This window comes from Stegodyphus dumicola, chromosome 12, assembly GCF_044657685.1.
Source record: "Stegodyphus dumicola isolate Sdum_Otavi_A_Nest chromosome 12, ASM4465768v1".
Classification (NCBI taxonomy): Eukaryota; Metazoa; Arthropoda; class Arachnida; order Araneae; family Eresidae; genus Stegodyphus; species Stegodyphus dumicola.
In genome coordinates this window covers 76,270,433-76,290,916 of record NC_140779.1, presented here as the reverse complement: position 1 = coordinate 76,290,916, position 20,484 = coordinate 76,270,433, and the positions used below count along the sequence as shown (strand labels likewise).

The 20,484-nt window shown below is 31.1% G+C and overlaps 2 protein-coding genes across 3 annotated transcripts in view; both read left to right on the top strand.

Annotated features, from left to right (window-relative positions):
* LOC118195492 (uncharacterized) overlaps positions 1–20,484 on the top strand; it is a 376,248-nt gene that overhangs the window by 183,695 nt on the left and 172,069 nt on the right. The gene's annotated exons all lie outside the window — the stretch shown is intronic.
* On the top strand, positions 3,466–5,186 carry LOC118195489 (innexin inx2-like). Its single transcript, XM_035366814.2, has one exon. It carries the CDS (start codon positions 3,729–3,731, stop codon positions 4,821–4,823), a length of 1,095 nt encoding a protein of 364 aa, XP_035222705.1. The 5' UTR covers positions 3,466–3,728; the 3' UTR covers positions 4,824–5,186.

Below are 20,484 nucleotides of genomic sequence, written 5' to 3'. Positions count from 1 at the left end.
TTTATTTCCGGAAATCACAGAATACTCGGAATTATTAGGCTTACGGTTTCTTTCACTTTTCATATTTCACAAAGAAAAAATCGGAGTGAAGTCAAGACTTAGGATATCAGGGATGTTACCTATCAATGTATAATACATGTTCTTATCTTGGTGTTTATTTATTATTATTTTTACTTGTTATTGTTTTGTTTCTCTTGTTTAATTTATCAAAATGTACAATTTTAAAGATTCCTAGTAAAATGTGCATGAATGGTAAACTTTCTGCATGCGACCTTGTTTTTCAAAGCATACAGTGCTATTTAATTAGATCAAATAATAAATACAAATTTAAAAATAACAAATCAATTAAATGAATAAAAAGAATACCTTCTATAATTTCAAATAATATCATGCAAATTATGCATTTAGTAATTACTATGACAGTTTTCCACACGATCCTGATCGGAGATTAACCTTTTCTTTGAAATATTAACTGACTTCCGCACAGCCCGCATATGGTTGGTACTCACACAGGTGTTAATTCGTTTACGTTTACACTCAACGAGAAAAATTTCCTTTTACCACTAGAGAACACTTCTTATTGAAAACACTAAGGTAAATACGTGCATTTACTGTTCCTGAATGATATCCTTTGCTTATACTGGTATAGTAACTGCGTTTAACTATTTGAAAACATTCTTTTTCTGTATTTTCCTATGAGGGAACTTGCAAATAATTTTAAACTTTCCAGATACTCTGTAAAAATTATTATAGCTCCATTCATAAGATTTTGGCTTTTTGTTAATTGAATTATAAACTAAATAAACCTCTTCTTCTCCCACAAAAAATTAGCGGTCGATGATAATTTGAGTAGAAAATACTTTTCTGTAACTATTTATTCTCCTAGACTTTAAACCCTAGTTTTCAGCGTTCGGTTTTTTAGGAAAAGATGTTAATTCCTGTGCAATTCATTGCTAAAGAAACCTTTAGTTCTTTTTCTCAAATTTCATGCTTGAGAATTTTTGTCCTTGTAAATAGGCCTATAAGCGTATGTAACAAAATGTTGAGTGTGTACAGTGCCACAGACATAAATAGAATTTATCCGTACGAAGGTAAGTGAAACTAAGCTCCCGAATGAACAATCGCATTGATTGAGCAGTTAGATTTTTTCCTCTGCCATTTAAAATTGAAAATCGTTTTTAGATAACTATTTTTATTTGGAAGAATATAACACATCTCAGTTTATATTTCTTGCTGTCATTCTCTTTCCGCGATTTTCAAATTTGTTTATTAAATTTGAGGTAAATCTAATAAATTTCCCTTGAATACCGAAACATTTTTCGATAGGTGTGTTCGAAAAGGTCTATTTATTTATTATTTATTTATTATATCACGCTATTTTAGGGGGCACTCTTTGAAAATAGCTGCTATAGATTATAGAAATAAATTTTCATTAACACTTTTAAGAAAGCCTGTTATTTTCAGTAAGAATAAAATACTTTTCGATATAAATAAAGATAAAAAACACAAAGGAACATTCTTATTAATTAATAATTCATAAAAATCTTTCATTTCGTCAGATATCGTAAAAAACGCTTCTTATTAGATAAAAAATGCATCATTTAATAAGCTATTTTATATTTTGAAAGAGTTGTTATTTCATGTTATATGATATGATAACTGTGATAATAATGTATGTTTCTAATGCCTTATAATACATCAGTTGCGAAATTTCAATATATACGCCTTTGGTTTACTGTCAGTTCAAGTTCTGCCCCCCCCCCCAAAATCGAATAATAATGATGAAATTTTTTGTACAACATATAAATTTCAGCGCTTTACAAATACTTCTTTTTTTAATTTTATGCAAATGAGAATATGTTTAGTATTTCGATATTTTTATGCTATTTTACATTAAAAACGAAGTACAGAAATGTACGCAAGACCTTTTAAAATTAAAATTCTTTTTGAAGTTAGTTTTATTAAAAAATAAACATTTATTTTTATTCTTTGACAACAGCAGATATTTTTAGTTTAAGAAGGAGAAAGAAATATTTGCGTAATATTTCATGTTTTGAATTTTTTTCGTATTTTTAATTATTAAAAATTTTTATTCATAATTTATCTCCGATGAGTTAAAGTTAAATCAGAGTTTCACAAAATACAAATTAAGTTTTTTAACTTTTATTTAAAAATTTTTATTCATTGGATTTTAAATTATTGCTTTTTTTCGTCATTTATAGACTTTCAAAAAATAATTAAATATTTTTAACTTCTAAACGTATAATATTCGAAAACCAAACAAACAATAAAAAAAAGAATATAAAAAACATCCATAAAGAGAGATTGTGCAATTAAGGAACGGAAATTTTAGTTAGCTTTAATTTATGTCTTAACGGTAACTAAACGGAAAAGTTAATTTACTGAAAGGAATTCTTACCATTAAATGCGGTTTTTTATCTTTGCAAAAAACAAAAAAAAAAAAAAAAAAAAAAAAAAAAAAAAAAAAGAACATTGTTAAATATTTTCTTAAACTTTCAGCCAAACAATCCAGTATTTTATTAGCTTTTACTTAATTTCTTATTTGCCATTTTTCGGTAAAGAATTTAGGTTTAGAAAACTTCTACATTTCTTTTCAGGATGTTTTGTATTAATTGATACAATTCTATTCTTCCTGTAAGTAACGAGGAAAATGTTTCTTTCATAAATTTTGCTTTCGAAAGATCATTTCATTCGTCTTGTGTTATTTCTTTTCTAATTTTCTCTATTTCGCCTTTTAAGATAGACTTGAAATACACATTTAAGTATTCATAGCATCATTATTTTATATCGGCTATTTTTATCATCATTTTTTGAAAACATGTTACTAGCATAAACAAAATATAACGTCTTCAGCTTATAGCTCTATTTCATTACTTGAATTGGAAAAGAAACTAGATGAACGTTTTCGAAATTCGTAAGTAATATATGGTAAAGAATTTCGTTGTTATTATCATTCAAGATATTTTTGTGCAACTTTTTAAAAGATTTTATTCAAAGCAAACATTTTCAAGTTTAATTAATAGCAAATAACTCCCAAAACTTTAGTTTAAAAATCAGTATTGAATTTATAACTACAATCACACTCAGCTCAGCGAAAATTTCCTGTAATAATATTGAGCAACTTTATAGTATTAGCATATATACAAATAATCGCATTGCTATAAATATTTCATACAATTGCAACGATTTTTAAAACAATTAATTCCATTGAGGCTACGTATAGCAAAAAATCGTATTTAAGTTACTAGAACCTTAATACATTTTTTTTCTTACTTAAATTTATAAAAATTAATGAAAATAAGGAAAACGTTTATGTTCACTAAATACTTCTCAATCACTAATACTTCACTAAATACTTCTCAAGTATTTCTTAACTTACATCAAAAATGGCATTTAGAATTACTCTAATTACTCTTTATTATTTCATTTTTAGATATTATTCTCGTCAACGAGATTGTAACTAGTTCTCAGATTTCAGAAATGGTATTGCTTCAATTTTTGTTACCTGAAAAAGAAATCTTTTTCAAGAATCACTTTATTAAAGAATTTGAGTTTTAGAAATAACATCAAAAGGATGGCCTTTACGTCGTATTATTAGATCTTAATTTATCGCTTTTGTAGCATAACTGATTTTACAGTTTTGTTAAATAAAAACTATTAAGGTTCTAAAAGCTGTTTACAATTAATAGCTAAAACTCTTGATCAGAATGCTAGATATTTTTGGCGGTCTGCGGAGGCTGTTTCGCCGTCGAACTGTTTGCATAGACAATGTAGTCTTCCGCTTGCACTGGATGCTGACTTCCTCAGTACTCGTAGCGGCCAGTCTGGCTGTGACTTCTCGACAATACCTTGGTGATCCCATCGCTTGCATACGTTCCGGTGATTCACCTTCCAGCAGAATAGTGGACACGTATTGCTGGATACATCCAACATTCACCATACCAAAGGCGTTTAGAAAGAAAGTTGGAGTAGAAGTTCCATACCCGGGAATTGACAATTCGGTTCACACAGAGCATAAATATTATGCTTATTATCAGTGGATTTGCTTCATTCTTTTCTTACAAGCTATCTTTTTTTATTTACCTTTCTACCTCTGGAGTGTATGGGAAGGAGGACTTCTAAGAGCTGTGACAATGAACATGCAATTTGCAGTCGTTTCTGAAGAGGAAAGGAGATTGAAAAGGAAAATAATCTCCGAATTTGTTCTAAGAAACCTCGGACAACATCGTGCATACGCAATGAAATATATTTTCTGTGAAGTTTTAGCTCTCATTAACATCCTAGGGCAAATGAGCTTGATGGACGCTTTGTTGGATGGCGAATTCTGGTCTTATGGTCCTGAAGTAGTGAAGTTTCTCAGCATGGATCAGGAGGAGAGATCTGATCCCATGATACGACTTTTTCCACGGATGACCAAATGCATTTTTTATACATTCGGGTACTCTGGAAGCATCCAAAAGCACGACATCTTGTGCCTTCTGCCTCTAAATATTCTCAATGAAAAAATTTACGTGTTTTTGTGGTTCTGGTTCATGACTCTTTCAATGCTAACATTTCTGGTTTTGATCTCTCGCGGAGCTGTTATCCTTATGCCAAGTGTGAGACCCAGGATGTTGCATGCAAGGTGCCGCCTCGCATTTCGAGAACATATTGCAAAAGTTATCTCTCAAACAGATGTTGGTGATTGGTTTTTCTTATACATGCTGGGTAAAAACTTAGATTCTATTTTATTTAAAGAAATGATGGCAGATCTTTCAAGAAATTTCGAGAAAGAAGAAATAATGCCCAGAAATATCGTATGATATGCGAAGACATGATGAATGGCAACGAACTGTTACACAGAGGGAACGATTTTATAATTTTCATTCCTCATTAGTTATGATGTATGTCACAAATGTTTCAACTTATATATAGTATATATTAATATTTATAATTTATACTGTCATTTTGATAAAAGTGTAAATTGCAGTTATAATTTCTTGATTATTATACTAATTACACCTTTAAATGCATTTGAAACGAAATTTGAATTAATATTTTATATAACTTCATGTAATATTTATTATATGTATATTAAATATTGGAAGCTGGAAATAATATGCTACTAATCATTTTTCCTTTAAAAACTGCTTCTGTCTTATTGCAGAATTTTTATAGTTCTTGTAACTCAGTTAACTTATGCGAATTTAGAGCCGTGTTAATTGTTTAAATTTTCAAATGTTTGCATAATAAAAAAAGCATTTATAACAAAAAACAATATTATATTAAACAAAACTTCTATTTTTTTATGTGCATTTGTTTGTTAATATGTCGACTGCTTGATGCCTTACAGGAATAACTTAATAATAATTAACTTTCGCGCAGATTTTAAATAACACGAATATTTATTTGAAACAGCACATCAAAACAAAAGTTCAAGCTTAATTTTTAGAAAACACACACAATTCACACAAGATGGTAGAGATTTTGTATAACCTTTTATTAGATTTTTATTAAATATTTCTTTAGCTTTTCAACTGACTGATTGTAGTGAGAGATTTGGAGACAAATACATAATCATAATTATTATGTGCATTAGATGCTGAATGTGATATTCTTTACGATTCAACAAAACATATCCAGTCTTAATTGATGATTATATTACATTCCTTGTTATCAATCAACTTTGACACCTACCTCATATTAATGCGTATTTCATCAGTTTTCCTTGGATACATAAAGAAATATTATCTGGAGAAGAAGGATATGTGGTTTATCTCTCGAAATATATTGAACCTTGTAAGATTATTATTTAAATTACCAGTTATTTATAATTTCAGCCTTAACTATAACTTCTTTCCGTTTCCTTCCCAGAATGCAAACGATTTAACTAGTTCCTGTTTAGTTGCAACATCGCAAGCTGTGGTTGATTTTGTTAGCACGAGAAAGTATATTTATATTCTAATTTCTGTTTAATAAAAATGGTTATTAAAACCTTTTTATGACTTAGAGTTACTTAGATATTGCGATAACTGTTGCCGTTTGATGAGTAAAATCTCAGAACCTTTCAACATTAGATGAACTGCGAATTAAAAGCTGAGATTTTACTAATAGTTTCGGTGGAATTAATTTTAAGCTTCAACATGAAACAAAATTGCATTGGTTGTAGCTTTAAACGTATCCTTTTAGAAGTAAACGCTTTAAAATATTTTGAAAAACAAATATTGCATTTACCAAAAAAACAAAAGAAAGAAAAAAATTCTCAAATGTTAAAAAAGTGCTAAAGTTATTATTTTTATTTCATTTGTTTGTGTTGTACTTTTAAATAACTGTAAGTTTTGGTAGGCATAATGAAATTCGTAGCGTTTTCTATACAGGACCATAAAAAGTTAGAGTAGGTAATATATTTTTGTCTTATTTGTCAGCTTTGTAAATATAAATAACTGAAAAAAATTGTTAAATAGAAATAGAGAATTACTGCACATCGAAAAATTCTTGAAAATAAATATAGTTTATTTATATGTGGAAGTTAAAAGGTTTTATTGCTACATGTAATTTCAGAGCTGCGTTTTTTTAAATTTTATTTTAATGCTGCATTTTAAATCCCTGTTTCAAGAAAATGAAGAATTTAGGCACCCGTCCAAATTTCAACACGTATGATCTTTTTCATCAATAAAGAGAAAACGTGAAGTTTGTAGAGACGTTAGGTATTTTTAAGATGCAGGCAAGATGAAAAATGAGCAATCACCTTTGTCGGAAATCGAACCACGGACCTCTGGAATATTGGCCCAACGTGCAGAACCACTACACCACGAAGGCACGCTAGGAAGGCGGGAGAAATACCTTATAAGTTCAGTCTTTAATTCTTGACTGAAAATGCTATTAAATATCATTTTGGCTGATATATGGATCAGTAGGAAATTATCTGCCATTAATATTTCTTTGCAATTAACACTAAAATACTATTACAAATAAAAATTTATTAATTCAAAAGAACTTAAAAACGACGATGTTATTTTTAGAACGAGCATAATATTGCATACGACTAGAATAACAGAAATGGTGCCAATAAGGATGAAGAAATCTTGCCGTTGTATTGCATATTTAATTATGATAAAGCACACGTGATTTGCAAAGTCTAATGGGAGAGGGATGCATTCGTGAAGGACTCTGTATGAAAAACTGACCTTTATCTATTTTACATACAAGGAGAACAATGAAAACGCTCAATGTAATCAGCTCGTTTACCAGGATTTAAACCCGAACCGAACTATCAGTATACAGCAGTCTGAAAGATTGTTCGTTTACAATTCATATTATATCAACGTATCGCTGATCAGTACAGCTAAATGAACTACTTGGAAAGAATGTACCCTTCTTAATAGTATCTCCTCGGGGAATGAATACAGTATAATCTCACGCCAGTAACGTAATACTCGTTGCCTCACGCTTGCTTTGTCCTCCGTTGTAATATTACGAATATGAGAACGTACTCTTATAATTATGGAAAACCGGGCGAGCCTTTTGTTTCAGTTTAGATGTATGTGTTTACGTCGATAACACTATGCTATAAATAAAGAACTGCATCAATGGAACATGACTGCATCTTCTTTGTAACCAATCATCCATCTTCTTCTTATTCTACAGCACCACTATAAATTCTGTTATTACATATATTATAAGTGGAACTTCGATTATCCGTCAGTTTTCGGGACGGTCGTCGTGATGGATAAGAGAATAGATAGGTAATAAGGGCTTCTTCTATTACCACCAGTAGGTAAGAAGGCAATCGATAACGAAAAACCACTTTTTTTTTAACATTCTTCATTTGAAAAATGGCTACACTGTAACTCCTTAGGTTGCTTACAATTACAAACAGTAAAGATATAACAATAATAATCTAAAACACTTTTTCGCCCCAAGGGTTTAAAATAGCAGATATCTTTTAATTTTAAAATTTCATATGAAGTTTTACAAATTACCCAGTAAATTATTCTTAAAGAACACGATATCTTGCGGCTACCGAACTTGCCCTGCAAATTTAATAGATAATTTTTGTGTCATTATTCTATGCAATTTTATTCGTTAAAAAATAATGCGTGGCATTTATTGGACAAATGCCATTTAGTATGATCGTATGTGCGTAATATTACTAGACATCCGGGATTTGTAATTACATCCAAGCTTGTGTCCAGGATAGAAAAATGTCCGGAATTTTTAAATGTGAGTTCCAGTGAGTCTAGTTAATCAGTTTCGCCTCTAAACGCATGAGCTCGAGTGGAAAGAATTTTTCAACTATGCATGTAACATTTAGGCTCTAAAAAGAGATCGATTACAAGTGTTAAAGGAATTTTTAAATTAGAACATGAATTCCAGATATTCATATAGCGATCTTTCCGAACATATAAAACCCAATAAAGAGTCAAAGAATATATTATCTAACGAAAAACACGCAAGAGCGGGAGAAGAATCCTAGCCATTCACAAAATCTTTGCAGTTAATATGCTGCACAAGGTATACAGTCAATATCTTGCATTTACCTATCTTTAAGGTATATTTTAATTTTGATATATTTTCTAATAAAGCCCCTTTGCTTTAATTCGCTCTTCGATCAGTTTCTTTATTACACGAAAATTTATAATCTTCGTATACTGACCACACCATATTATTATAAGTTTATGTCTAAATTTAATGATTATGGATGGAATATGATGATTAATTTAATGTTTATGGATAAAATATGCAGTTCTGCTTAATAAATTGCGTCGTCTTATTCGACGGAAAATATGGTATGTAATAATTAATAGTCATAAGCAAATAAAACTTGTTTAAGAAGATTAAATCATATCTTTCGTGGATAATTAACCATTACAATAATCAAATATGACCAAAGCGATTTGAGAGTTAGGATTTTTTTACCGAAATTCCAGAAGCTCTTTGATTTACGCTGCGAAATTTCCGAACTCGAGCCGAAGTTTGATTTCCTTTTACGATCACTTTCCGATTGCTGCCAGAGAAGAGGTTATCGTAAAAAGAGTAGCGAATTATGGGATTCGAAACTTTTGTTGGCGAGGTCTGCTATTTATAGATTTTCCTTCTGCTGCCGGATATTTGGTTGACAGAAGTTCTGTCTTCCTTTGCTTCTTTGTTTCGTCTAGAAACGAGAGGTAAGCATCCGCACTTTATAACATGCTGTACACATCAAATGAAGATGTTTTCAGCTGCATTTTTTTCTTTAAATCGAGACTGCATTGGAGCCCTGGGATTCCCTACAAGACCTGCCGTTCCGCAGAGCTCGGAAGATATTTTGAATATCATGTACACCGCAAAATTAAATATTTAAAAGAAATAATTAAATAACTGTTTTTATTTCTTTTATTATTTTTACCTAAAATAATTCGAAGTAAATTAGTATTCATAATAAAGAATAAAATTTCACGTGTTTCATAGTTATAGATACAAAAATGTTAGTTTTCATGAGTAAAATTAAAATGAAGTGCATAATATATTAATACGTTTTCAATTCCTTTTAAATTTTACTTTACTTACTTACTAAGGATAGCTTACTAAGGATAGCATGAATTCCATTAAAATCTGTACAGTATTAGGAGTTCTGTGAATCGACAAAATAATTTTACGGGTACTTCAAATCAACAAAGGTTAAAGCTCACTAATCTAGACGAATAGCTTTCTAAACTTAGAGCATATTTGGCCCAGTCTAGGACCATTACAAACTTAATGACTCTTAACGCCACTGTAAACACTTTTTATTTTTTTTTTTAATTTTTATAAAAGCCTAACCATAGTCTCATCTTACTTTAAAGCAGGCACTTCAAGGTCTTAGCGATCCTCCTGTTATTTACGATTGGGACGTATGTTGCCATCATCGCACAGAGGAAATCAGAGAGTTATAGCAAATTAGAGAATTCGATCTCTGTTCCACAGCAGTTTTCGCCATCGTTATAAATGATGATTAGGGATTAGTGTCTATACTAAATTATCAGGCTGTAGTACTACTGTTTCAGTAAGAAAGCACTTGTATTCTCTGAAGGCTTCTTTTATTTTGAAAAATTTCACTTCATTATGCAAATAAACAAAGTGCTGAATTAGAATTAAATGCACATTTTTAAAGTTTTGTTTTGATTGTTTTGCATTCATTAGGATTAGTTCCATACAGTAGCAAAATTAACCAACATTTCCCCCACCACCACCCTTTTTATTATCATCCATTAAAAGAGTGTAAAAATCTTTTAGTCTGAAGATTTCATACAAAGTTTAAACTCACAAAAAAAGAATATGTAAGGAATTATTACATTTTCTCGTGCATTTTCTCATAGTGTAAGTGGTTAAGACATCCAACTAGCATTTGGAAGATCTATCATTCAAGTTCTAGAGAAGACACACTTAATTTATCATTTCACCTGGCTTCAAAAAACCTAAACGGTCTTTATAGTTGTACTCGAATTAAAAATGTAGAAGATGGTAATTCATCACCACTTGAATTTGGTCGCATATGTCTCGCAATTTTTCCTAGTTGCCCTTTAAATGAAGAAAATATAATGAGGTATCGTAATACTCTATGCAAACGGGAACTATCCTATTTCTCCATGCAAAACTATCGTACTTCTCCATGCATGCTCTCGTGATGTAAATTATTAGCACTTCCAGCTAGCAGCTTGGTGATCCTTGTTCGAATCCTGCCAAAGTCATACTGCTTTTTCACGTTGTTGCTCCGAATAGTCGAATTTTCTCTACGGTGATGTCGGAACTAAAATGTAGGAGACGATAATTCGTTACCTCCCGGATCTAGTCGAATGGGTCTCTTTCCTTGTATTAGTTGCCCTTTAAGGTGGAAAGAATGTAAGGAGTTATTGCATTCCCTATGTGTGTTCTCCTAATGTCCGAGTCACATTTCTGGCTCCTAAAATTTTAACAAATATGCTATTAATTTTTAATTAAAATAAAATAATAAAAAATATGAAAAATTTACATACTTTTTAATCCTTTTTAGTCCAAAGAGGCTTTGTCCCTGAAGGGCTATAGTTTTCGTTTTGCGATTTTGCGTCGATTCACATCAAACGGCGAATCACTTTTCAAACTGTTGCCACAAAATATTACCGCCCTGCGTTATATTTAAAGAAATTAAATAATGAAAAATCTGCATAAATATATGTATATTTCTCGCACTGTGATAAAACAACGGTACACAGAGCCATCGGATTTTGAATGACGTAATCCTCCTACGAATATGGGCATGTGGAAGACCAAATTTGAAATATGGAATTTGTTTTATTATCGATTTTCTATTTTGTGAAACTTTAACGAATTTTTGATTAACAAACTCAAGGATTTCAAAGTGAGCAATGGCAACGTTGTACAGAAAAAACATTTTTATTTCCAACGCGGGAGTCTCTGTATCGAAAATTCTAAAGATATGCTCATTTTAAAACTATTTTGGGATATTGCTGTTGAACTGAATTTTATGGTTTAAGTGCGAAGAGCGTGATATTTAATAAATAAATGTAACACACAAAATGGGAAAAACAACGCCCCTTTAGACGTAATTTAAAATCTGAAACATTTCAGATTTTATTTATTTATTTTTAAAAATTTTTTTTTTTTTTTTTGGATGAATAGAGCATGTGCAATTGTTGCCAATTTATAAAAGCTTCTTCTTTAGTGGTGAATAAAATTAAAATTAAATACAAAAAGGATGTCGTATTTAAAATCTCTAATGCTTTTTCTACATTTCTGTTTTGAATGTAAAATTTATGAAACGAAAAATATTAAAAAATTAAAAGTGCAATACAACTTGAATGAAATTAAAAGAAAGAATCTCAGTCTCTGCATTAAAGATGTGCGATTTCCTCTTTGCTACAAAATTTGAACATTACCTTTCGATTTTATTTTTTTATGCGGATGATATGTATATTAGAAGTAAAACTAGAAACGTTGGATTCGACCTATTACCGATGTTACACTCTAACCTTACAAAAGTAAAATAACAGGTGTTGAAAAATATTCTTATGCTATTCAGATAAAATGCTTTTTAAATGCTTATGCTACTCTAATAGGTAGAGCACTTTTATAATATTGAAGATGTAAGTGATAACAATGTCTTCTCGTGCTTTTTATTTAGTAACAGTTTCATTTTTTATTTTTTATGAATTGGGTTTCATCACTAAATGAAAGCAATAACATCTCTTCGAAGTGTTTAAGTATTTAATGGTTTTGACTTATCCCCGAAATTATGGAAAAAGCGCAATAATTTCGTTTTTCTCTCGCAAAAAATAGAAAATTTTAAGGATTTGTTAAGCTAACACGTTATTTTTATATTAATTCTTTCCTGTGCTTCATATTTCTTCCGTCATCAGTCACCAGAACGCAAACAGAGTTGAATTTACATAGAATTTTGTAGTTTGGGGAAAATATAAAAAACGAGTCAGAATAACCTTTTAGCCTGGGACGATGTAGCCGGCATGTATATTTGGTAGGTGGATTTTTGAATCTATTTGCGCATAGAATTTGAATTTCCATAAATTTATAGAGTTTCACTTTTTTGGGTAGCTTACACTAAATCGAGACTGCGGTTAGACCGAAGCGAATTATCGCTATGTCACACGGAAACGCACGCCGGGTATAAATGAACCTTTTATTCAGAACACAATAACTGAACAGAAGGCATTTCTAGTGCTTACAAAAGCAGTCAGTATTCATGGCGTAACTCAAAAGTCAGGAAATTCAAGTTAAACTGAGTTAAATCTTAAGATAGCCAAAGGATACACAGAAATAATTAGTGCGCAAGTTGGGTCAAAACCTACACCAGCGTGATAAACACTATTGGCAAGAATAAAGCAACGCAGAAGACAGACTGTTAACATAGAATATCAACTAGTAACGTAGTCTTCAGCAATCCGAACACGCTCTGTCTAAAGAATCTAAGACCTTTGTTTTAATACTATCTCTTTCTGCCTCATTTGAATACGCGAGAACTAAAACTAGCATTCTGGAAGGACAGCGGAAAGGAAGAAGTCACAGTAAAGCTGCATAACATAACGTAACTGGTTAGATAAAATAAACAAATACATTACAAGCTGATAGAGGAAATTTTCATTTTATGGTTTTTTCTTTCAATACTTAACTTCCTGACACTTCACAAGTAGAGGTGGCTAGTATCTGCTAAGTTTTAATTGTAGTACAAGGTGTAGTTTTAATAAACCTTCTACTTAACTTTTATTTTTTGACGGTGTTCTTAAAATTTAGATTTCTAATTAGTGTGAAAACGAACATTTGTTTGAGCAAGAGGGAATTAAACAAATTAAAATAGACAGATAATTAAGTTTAACTTCAAAAGAGTAGGCCTTGGGAGATCCCACAAGAGAATGTTAATGTTGAGTCTAGGATTCCCCATCGTTCTGATTCAGCAGTTTAGCATCAAGGAAATAAAAGTACAGTAAATAAAGTAAAAATTATAAGGTATTTCTCCCACCTTCTTAGCGTGCCTTCTTGGTGTGGTGGTCTGCACGCTGTACGCGTATTCCAAAGGTCCGTGGTTCGATTCCCGGCGAAGGCGTTGCTCATTTTTCATCTTGTCTGCTTCCAAAAATACCTAATGTCTGTACAAAATAAATGAAGGATTTTTTTAAATCAATTAGTATTACATTAAGAAATCAGCCGTAAAGTAACGAATTAATTTTTTATTGCAAGAGCTTTGATATTGTAAGTCAGCCTTTCTTTGAAAACCGAAATTCTACAAGTTATTCTTATTGTTTGCTTACGTGAAGCGTCAAATAATCTTCAGATAATAACATCCAAATATTTCACAATTAGGATATTAATGAGAAAGTAAAATTATATAAAATTTTAAAAAATATGCATTGTTTTACGTATCTAATTATATGCATTTTATCAGGTGAAAGTCCATCAAAATAACAAAATCAATTTTTTTATTGTTAGAAGCATTTATTTCCACATACATACAATACGTAAAAAACGTAAATGAATAAAAATACAGAAATTCATATTTCAGAGTCTACGAATTCAACTTTTCTTAGATAAAATCAATATGAAATCATAAACTTATTTCCCTTACTTTTTAAAAAAAATATAATAACTACTGTTGTGCCTTCTAGTGATAACGTTTGATTTAAACTTAGAATAATGAAAGAAACATACAGAAGATTACAACCAAGTCACTGCATAATTCTGTCTTTATTGTTAAGTTTAAATTGATATTATCGATATACACAAGTATAAGATCTAGAAAAAAATTCTGTAGCTGTTTTATTTTATATATGGCTTTGGTAATGTTCTTGTATTAATTGCATTAATGGTATAAATTGTTGTAATCAAAATATTTTTCAGAATGACACGTTGCATCTAAATTATTAATTATTTAAATCAATAAGCAATATACTTTTTAGAAATGTTAATGAAAGATTTTATGGCGCATGGATTAGAAACAATTTTACTGAACCAGAAATTTTTCCTAAAGAGAAAAAAACATCAGCATCACTTTCACTTGTCAGAGATGATAGTATACAATAGTTAGATTTCCCTGATCAAAGCTATTTCGAACTGGGAAACAACACTGTACCCGTATTTAGAATTATGCCTATGAAGAAAAAAAGAAATCCTTTTGAATACTTTATTATAATTGTTCCAATCTAGCTGTATAGACAGGTAAGGTATTTACTCATTTCTTCCATAATTTTGAGAAATACTTTGAGAAATTCTATGGATTTTGCAAAGCCTGTTACTAAAAGTGACTTAAAAAACTGTTCCTTTTTATGAATATATTATTTTATAACATAAGTTATTATTAACACACCATGCCGTTGAGTAAATTCTTTAAAACCGCAGCATATAACTTTTTATTAAGTGTATATTTTTCTGTGTCTCTTTCATTTGACTATCTTTCTTTCTTATCGAAGTATATCACTGTCAGCAGATCACTATTAAATCTCTAATCTTTTTCTTCGGTAGCCATATCTGACAAATCAAAATACAATTTATCATCATTACTTTCCTTTGTGTCACACGTGATATTTTAGGTTTATTTTTGCCGTTTTGGAGTCACTTTTATAAAAATATTAGAATGATGATGATGCGAATACCAGTACAAAGGCATTACAACGAAGTCGAGAAACCAAATGAATTCTTTCTACACTGTAAGAGAGGAACGGCACTTAGTAAAACGTAATGTTTCAGTCTCCATTACAGAATTTTTGCATGGTGCTCGCTGAGAAGAACAATTGCGAAGCATTTTTTATGGAAGAATTCTTCTATAAAAATGCTTGCAATGACTAAGCTAGCGATTGCATTAAATTCTAAAGTGCACGTGCAATTTCGGCGGCCGGATGAATTGGTCTGATCTGTAGCTGAGAAGTAAGAAATTATTGTGCCAAGTTCATGTCTTACGGATATGTACTTTAGAACACTAATCAAATGTATTCAATAATACTTGATTAGTCAAAGTAGTATTCCTGGACATCTAAACACTTTTGTAATCTTTTTGCGATTGAGTAGAGTTCTTGGCAAAGGAAGTGAAAGTCAAGGGTTTGCAATGCGAATTTGTTAACTGCAGGCTAAATCTCTTTGCCATCGACGGCTTTTTTAATTTTATTATATCTTTGCTAAGAAACTATTAATAAAGGGAAGAAGCGATAATTAGTGGAAGGGGAATCATATGACTATGGCAAATAAAGAAGCATTGCATACTGCAGTGCACCGAGAACTTCTACGCGGATATGCAGTGGGAAGTCACCATGTACACTCACCACTTCTGGATGCTGCATAGTAGCTATTACTTTGGTATTATAGCCTGTGCTGCGAATGTGTCCTGATGATGCGATATTGCACACGACTTAACATTATTTAGAATTATATTTCACTTATCAGTGCACTCAGCAGGCAAATGTTGGGTGATCTGATATTATGTGAATAAGCTGATTAGGGTGCAAAGTAGATGTTGCATTTTCTATATTACTACAACTATTTACATTACAATAACTACTTTCGGTACGTAATGGCATTTTGGACATCACATTTATATACGGATCTCCCATTTATTATTGTTTTTACTCTCATTAATTCAATAGCATTTTAAATTTAGATTTCTATTTTACTGTTTACGCCTACGTTCAAACCTTTTGCGGAAAATACTTCATAACGCAGCTATTTCAAGATATGAAACATTTATTACCGAGTAACCTTCGAAACTGATGGTAGTACAACAGAGAGTTTTTTCTGACATTCTTAGAAGCATTCATAGAATGCCTCGAGTACTTACTATCTGGCGTCAGGCCTTCATATTATTTTGGAAGTTTGAAATTGTTTGAAAATGTTGCTCCCATTGAACGATGTTCATAAGAGAGAACAATGGTTTCAAAGGGAGAAAAATCTAACAAACATGGTAGCGGCGTTACAGGGATCTATTTCTAAACAAAGAAATCCAAGCTTGGAAATCAAAATAATACATTTCTTCTATACAGAATACAAATTTAACTGTTTCAAATCTCATGCACGTAATATTGTTTTTCGGGGAACTTTTTAAGCGGTAATCCTAGCTAAATCAATAATTTTAAAGCATATCTTAAAATTAAGCAAAAATCAATTTTCAATTTTTTTTTTTTGGGGGGGGGGGTACAGAATTTAAATAAAACTCTATCGATTTCCAGGAAGTTCAGATACAGATCCCTCTTCTTCAGGAGAAAAAAAGGGAGAAACAATGACCGTTTTTATACAATAAAACGATAGGCGAAGCAAAGCGGACACCAGCGTTGCGCCATCTCTTGAGGAAAATAGCAATAAAATATGAAAAATTAAGATTAATGGAAGGACTGGGTTCGAATTAATGCCATTCACTAAAGAAGATACATTTTTTTGTGAATATGAAAAGTTTCAAGTAAATCCAGTTCGCTAACTGAAGAAGCTTTATGGATAATTTCGCAAACGAAGTGAAAATTATGATTAAGTTCTCAACACTGATTAGCTAGCGAAAATTTTGTTTACTTCGCCTTTTCGGACATAAGATTCGGCTCCCTTGACAAGAAATTTTAACGCTATCTTAATTTGGTCGATACATCTCAAATCACACTGATAAACCATGCTATAAATTCGCCTCGAATTAACACCAGAGACAAAATCTTTAAGAATCGAACAACGAAATTACCTAAAAGTTTAGGATTTAGGATTTAGGAACGGGGAAGACGGGCACCACGCCTTTACCATTTGGTTAATTGGTTTAGCGCCGTCTCCCCACTACGTGATCCCAGTCGTTTATTAATATTAGCAAACAGATACATAATTTGAAATGAATACAAAATTTGCAATGACACATAATTGTAATGAATACATAATTTGCAATGATACACAGTTTGGAAGGTTAAAAAAAAATGCATATGAACAGTAGGAGAGTACGGAACAAACAAACAAGTCATCTGTAAAAATACTAGGCTCAAATATGCAATAGTTAAACAAAAACATATACAAAGACAGAAAGTTGCATTGAACATACGGACAATCTGTGCAGTTTTATAACTGATAGAAGGATGAAATGCAATGATAACAAGGTTATTAATGTTACTTCTAACGGCGGAATGCCTTTTTTGATAGCAAGATGCTCATCTGGTCAATGTTCCTCCCTTCTTTGCAAAATTTGTTTCCTCCCGAAGAAGAGGGATTTGCGTCTGAACAGCCTCGAAATCGTAAAATTTACGCCAAAATAAGTTTCCTATTTTGCCTAATTTTAAGTTTTAAAATGGCGTGTTTCTTTTTCGGTTTGGTTTAAAGCAAATCTATATATAAAACAAACCTAGTTTTAAGACAAAAGTGCTTTAATAATATTGCTCATTTGATTTTGAGCTAACTTTGTTTTATATTAATTGTTATATAAAGAAAGCATTTGCATAACAGAAAGCAAATTCCTGCAGCTTAATATGTGATTTTCATATGTCATATGTGATTTTCTCGTCAAATCTTTGCAATTAAAAACTAATTAACGCACAAAGCAAAGAACAATTTTCGATTTGGAAACTATCCTCTGTAATTTGGTCGAATGTGCTGTCCTTTGCTCCTGAGTAATATAACAGAGGAAAAGAAAACATTTTTTTCATCACTAAGCTCGCGAATAAAAGCATGTTAAAAGTAGTACTGGCGCATTGTTCTGCGGACGAGAGCGCGATATTTAATTAATTTTCCTGGCTTTGCCGGGGCGCGACGTTTTCATATTTCCCTGGCCCAGGGGAAACGGGTTTCGTGGCAGACGTCCAAAACTCTCGCTTTCTGTCTATCTTTTAAGCCTCCCAGCGATTTACCAGATCCTCCGAATTGGTAGCGGGCGTTCCAAAGCATTGTGGGATCGGAAATGCAAATGAGGAAGTTTTATTTGCGTTAAAGATGCACTGCCGACAGCAAGAACCGCTCTTTGCTGGTCACGTGTGCTCCTGACGTCAGTTGATATGCAAAAGAGGCGTTTGACAGGGCAACAATTAAAGCGATTCTTTTGTCTTAATTGCAGCCATTCAACAAGATCAGAGGATTAGTGATTATTCATAATAAATGAAAAGAAAGAGCAGCTGTTAGATTTCAAAAATATTTGTCTTTAATTTTATAGCAAGGGTGTACAATATATGACGCTCGAAATATTTTTTAATAATTATACTTATCACTAAAAATACGATAAATCAAATTGTTAAAACTATTGTTAGTTTAGACTAGAAGAGAAACACGCTAATGTGACAATCGCTAATTCTCCTGATGAGGAGGGACCTTTAGCTGCCCTCGAAATCGATTGAGTGTTTCATTATACCTACGCTAAATATAAGGTTGTTTTTTACGATTTTGATTATTGTTAGTTTCCTTATTATATTTAGTGTCTAAGGAAATGTTATATTTTATACTTACAAAAGCCCCTCTAAATACTGACAGTTATTTTCATACAACTCTCTACCTTATTTTAAGCAAATTTGTAGAGTGAAAGCGTAAAACAAAGTTTTTAATTTATTTTTCACGCGAGTGTTCTGTGAACGTTGCCATTCTACAAATAAAAAGATCTTTAATTTATTTATCAAATTTAATTAGTCTTTAAGTCTAATAAAGTGAGAAATTTAAACGCAGAAAAAGCATGACCTAATAATTTAAATCTTTCACTTTAAATTTTAGTAATCTAATTCATTGATATAATTTTAAATTCACAGTGCCAAATGGAACAAATGAAAATTTTTATGAACATTTGCGTCATTATTTAATTAATTAAATATGTTTTTCACATTTTAATTTTACTTACATTATACAGAACCGCATGATCTTTTTTTTAGCCCAAAGGGGGCTATTAGTCTCGAGACACGATTTTGCGTCGAATCACTATATATGCGTCGTTTCACTTTTCATTCGAGTATTTTGCCGTTCAGCAAAACATAGGATATATTTATCCTTCATATTTAATCTGTCTTTTGTGGAGTTACAAATTCAGCCCTTTGAAAGCAATAGCTGCAGTCATTAAGCATCGGATTGATTAAATAAGAAGAATGTATTTAATTCATGATCTATCGAATTAAAAATATTCAGTATTTTCATAGAATGATGTTATATACATTTTTATTTATTTGTTTCATATTTTTTAAAACTTTAATTCATTTTTGATTAACAAACTCAATTATTTGAAAGCGAACAGTGGCAATATTGTATGAAATAAAACATTTTCATTTGCAGCATGATTGACTATCAATCGGGAATTCTCAAGATACGCGGTTTTTAAAAATTAGAGATTTAGAGATTTTGCTGTTGAATTGAATTTTATGTGGCGTAAGTGCGAAGAATGTGATATTTAATAAATTAAATTAACACACAAAATGTTAATAGTAAAAAGACAAAAAAAAAAAAAGGTACTTTTCCGTTTTGCCGGCGCAAGCGATAAAGTCGCCAATAATGGTACAACCGATGCCAAACGGAATATTCTCGCTGGTAACCTTTTACGCCTCATTTTCAAAACAAGTTGCAGCTTTTTCTTATCAGATTGATTGTTTCTTTCAATACTGGCATATAATTACATAGAATTTTTATCAGATAGTTCAGTTTTATGTCTAAGGCCATTTTCGGTAATTAAGTCAATTAGGATGCAATCACACTCTTACCCGAAGCCGAATATATAGAAAAGGAAAGTCAAGGGTTAAATTCATCAATTCTAATGAGAATGCATTAGTGAAGTAAAGCACTGCAGTTTTAAATAATTTCTGAGTGAGCTATTCGTACACATTGAAATACGTATTTCTTGCATTTAAACTTGTGTTCCAAATTAAGATTTAACTTGAAATTAATGTAGATAATTACCGAGAGCATTAGATTTTTGTAGAGTAATTTACGTGAGATGAGATCGCTTGGGTCACATGATATGATAATTAGGATGTTGAACCATGAAAGCATAGTAAATTCTTAAATTAATGTCTTTTTACAAATTTATTGTCTTTATTTATTGGCTTTTTA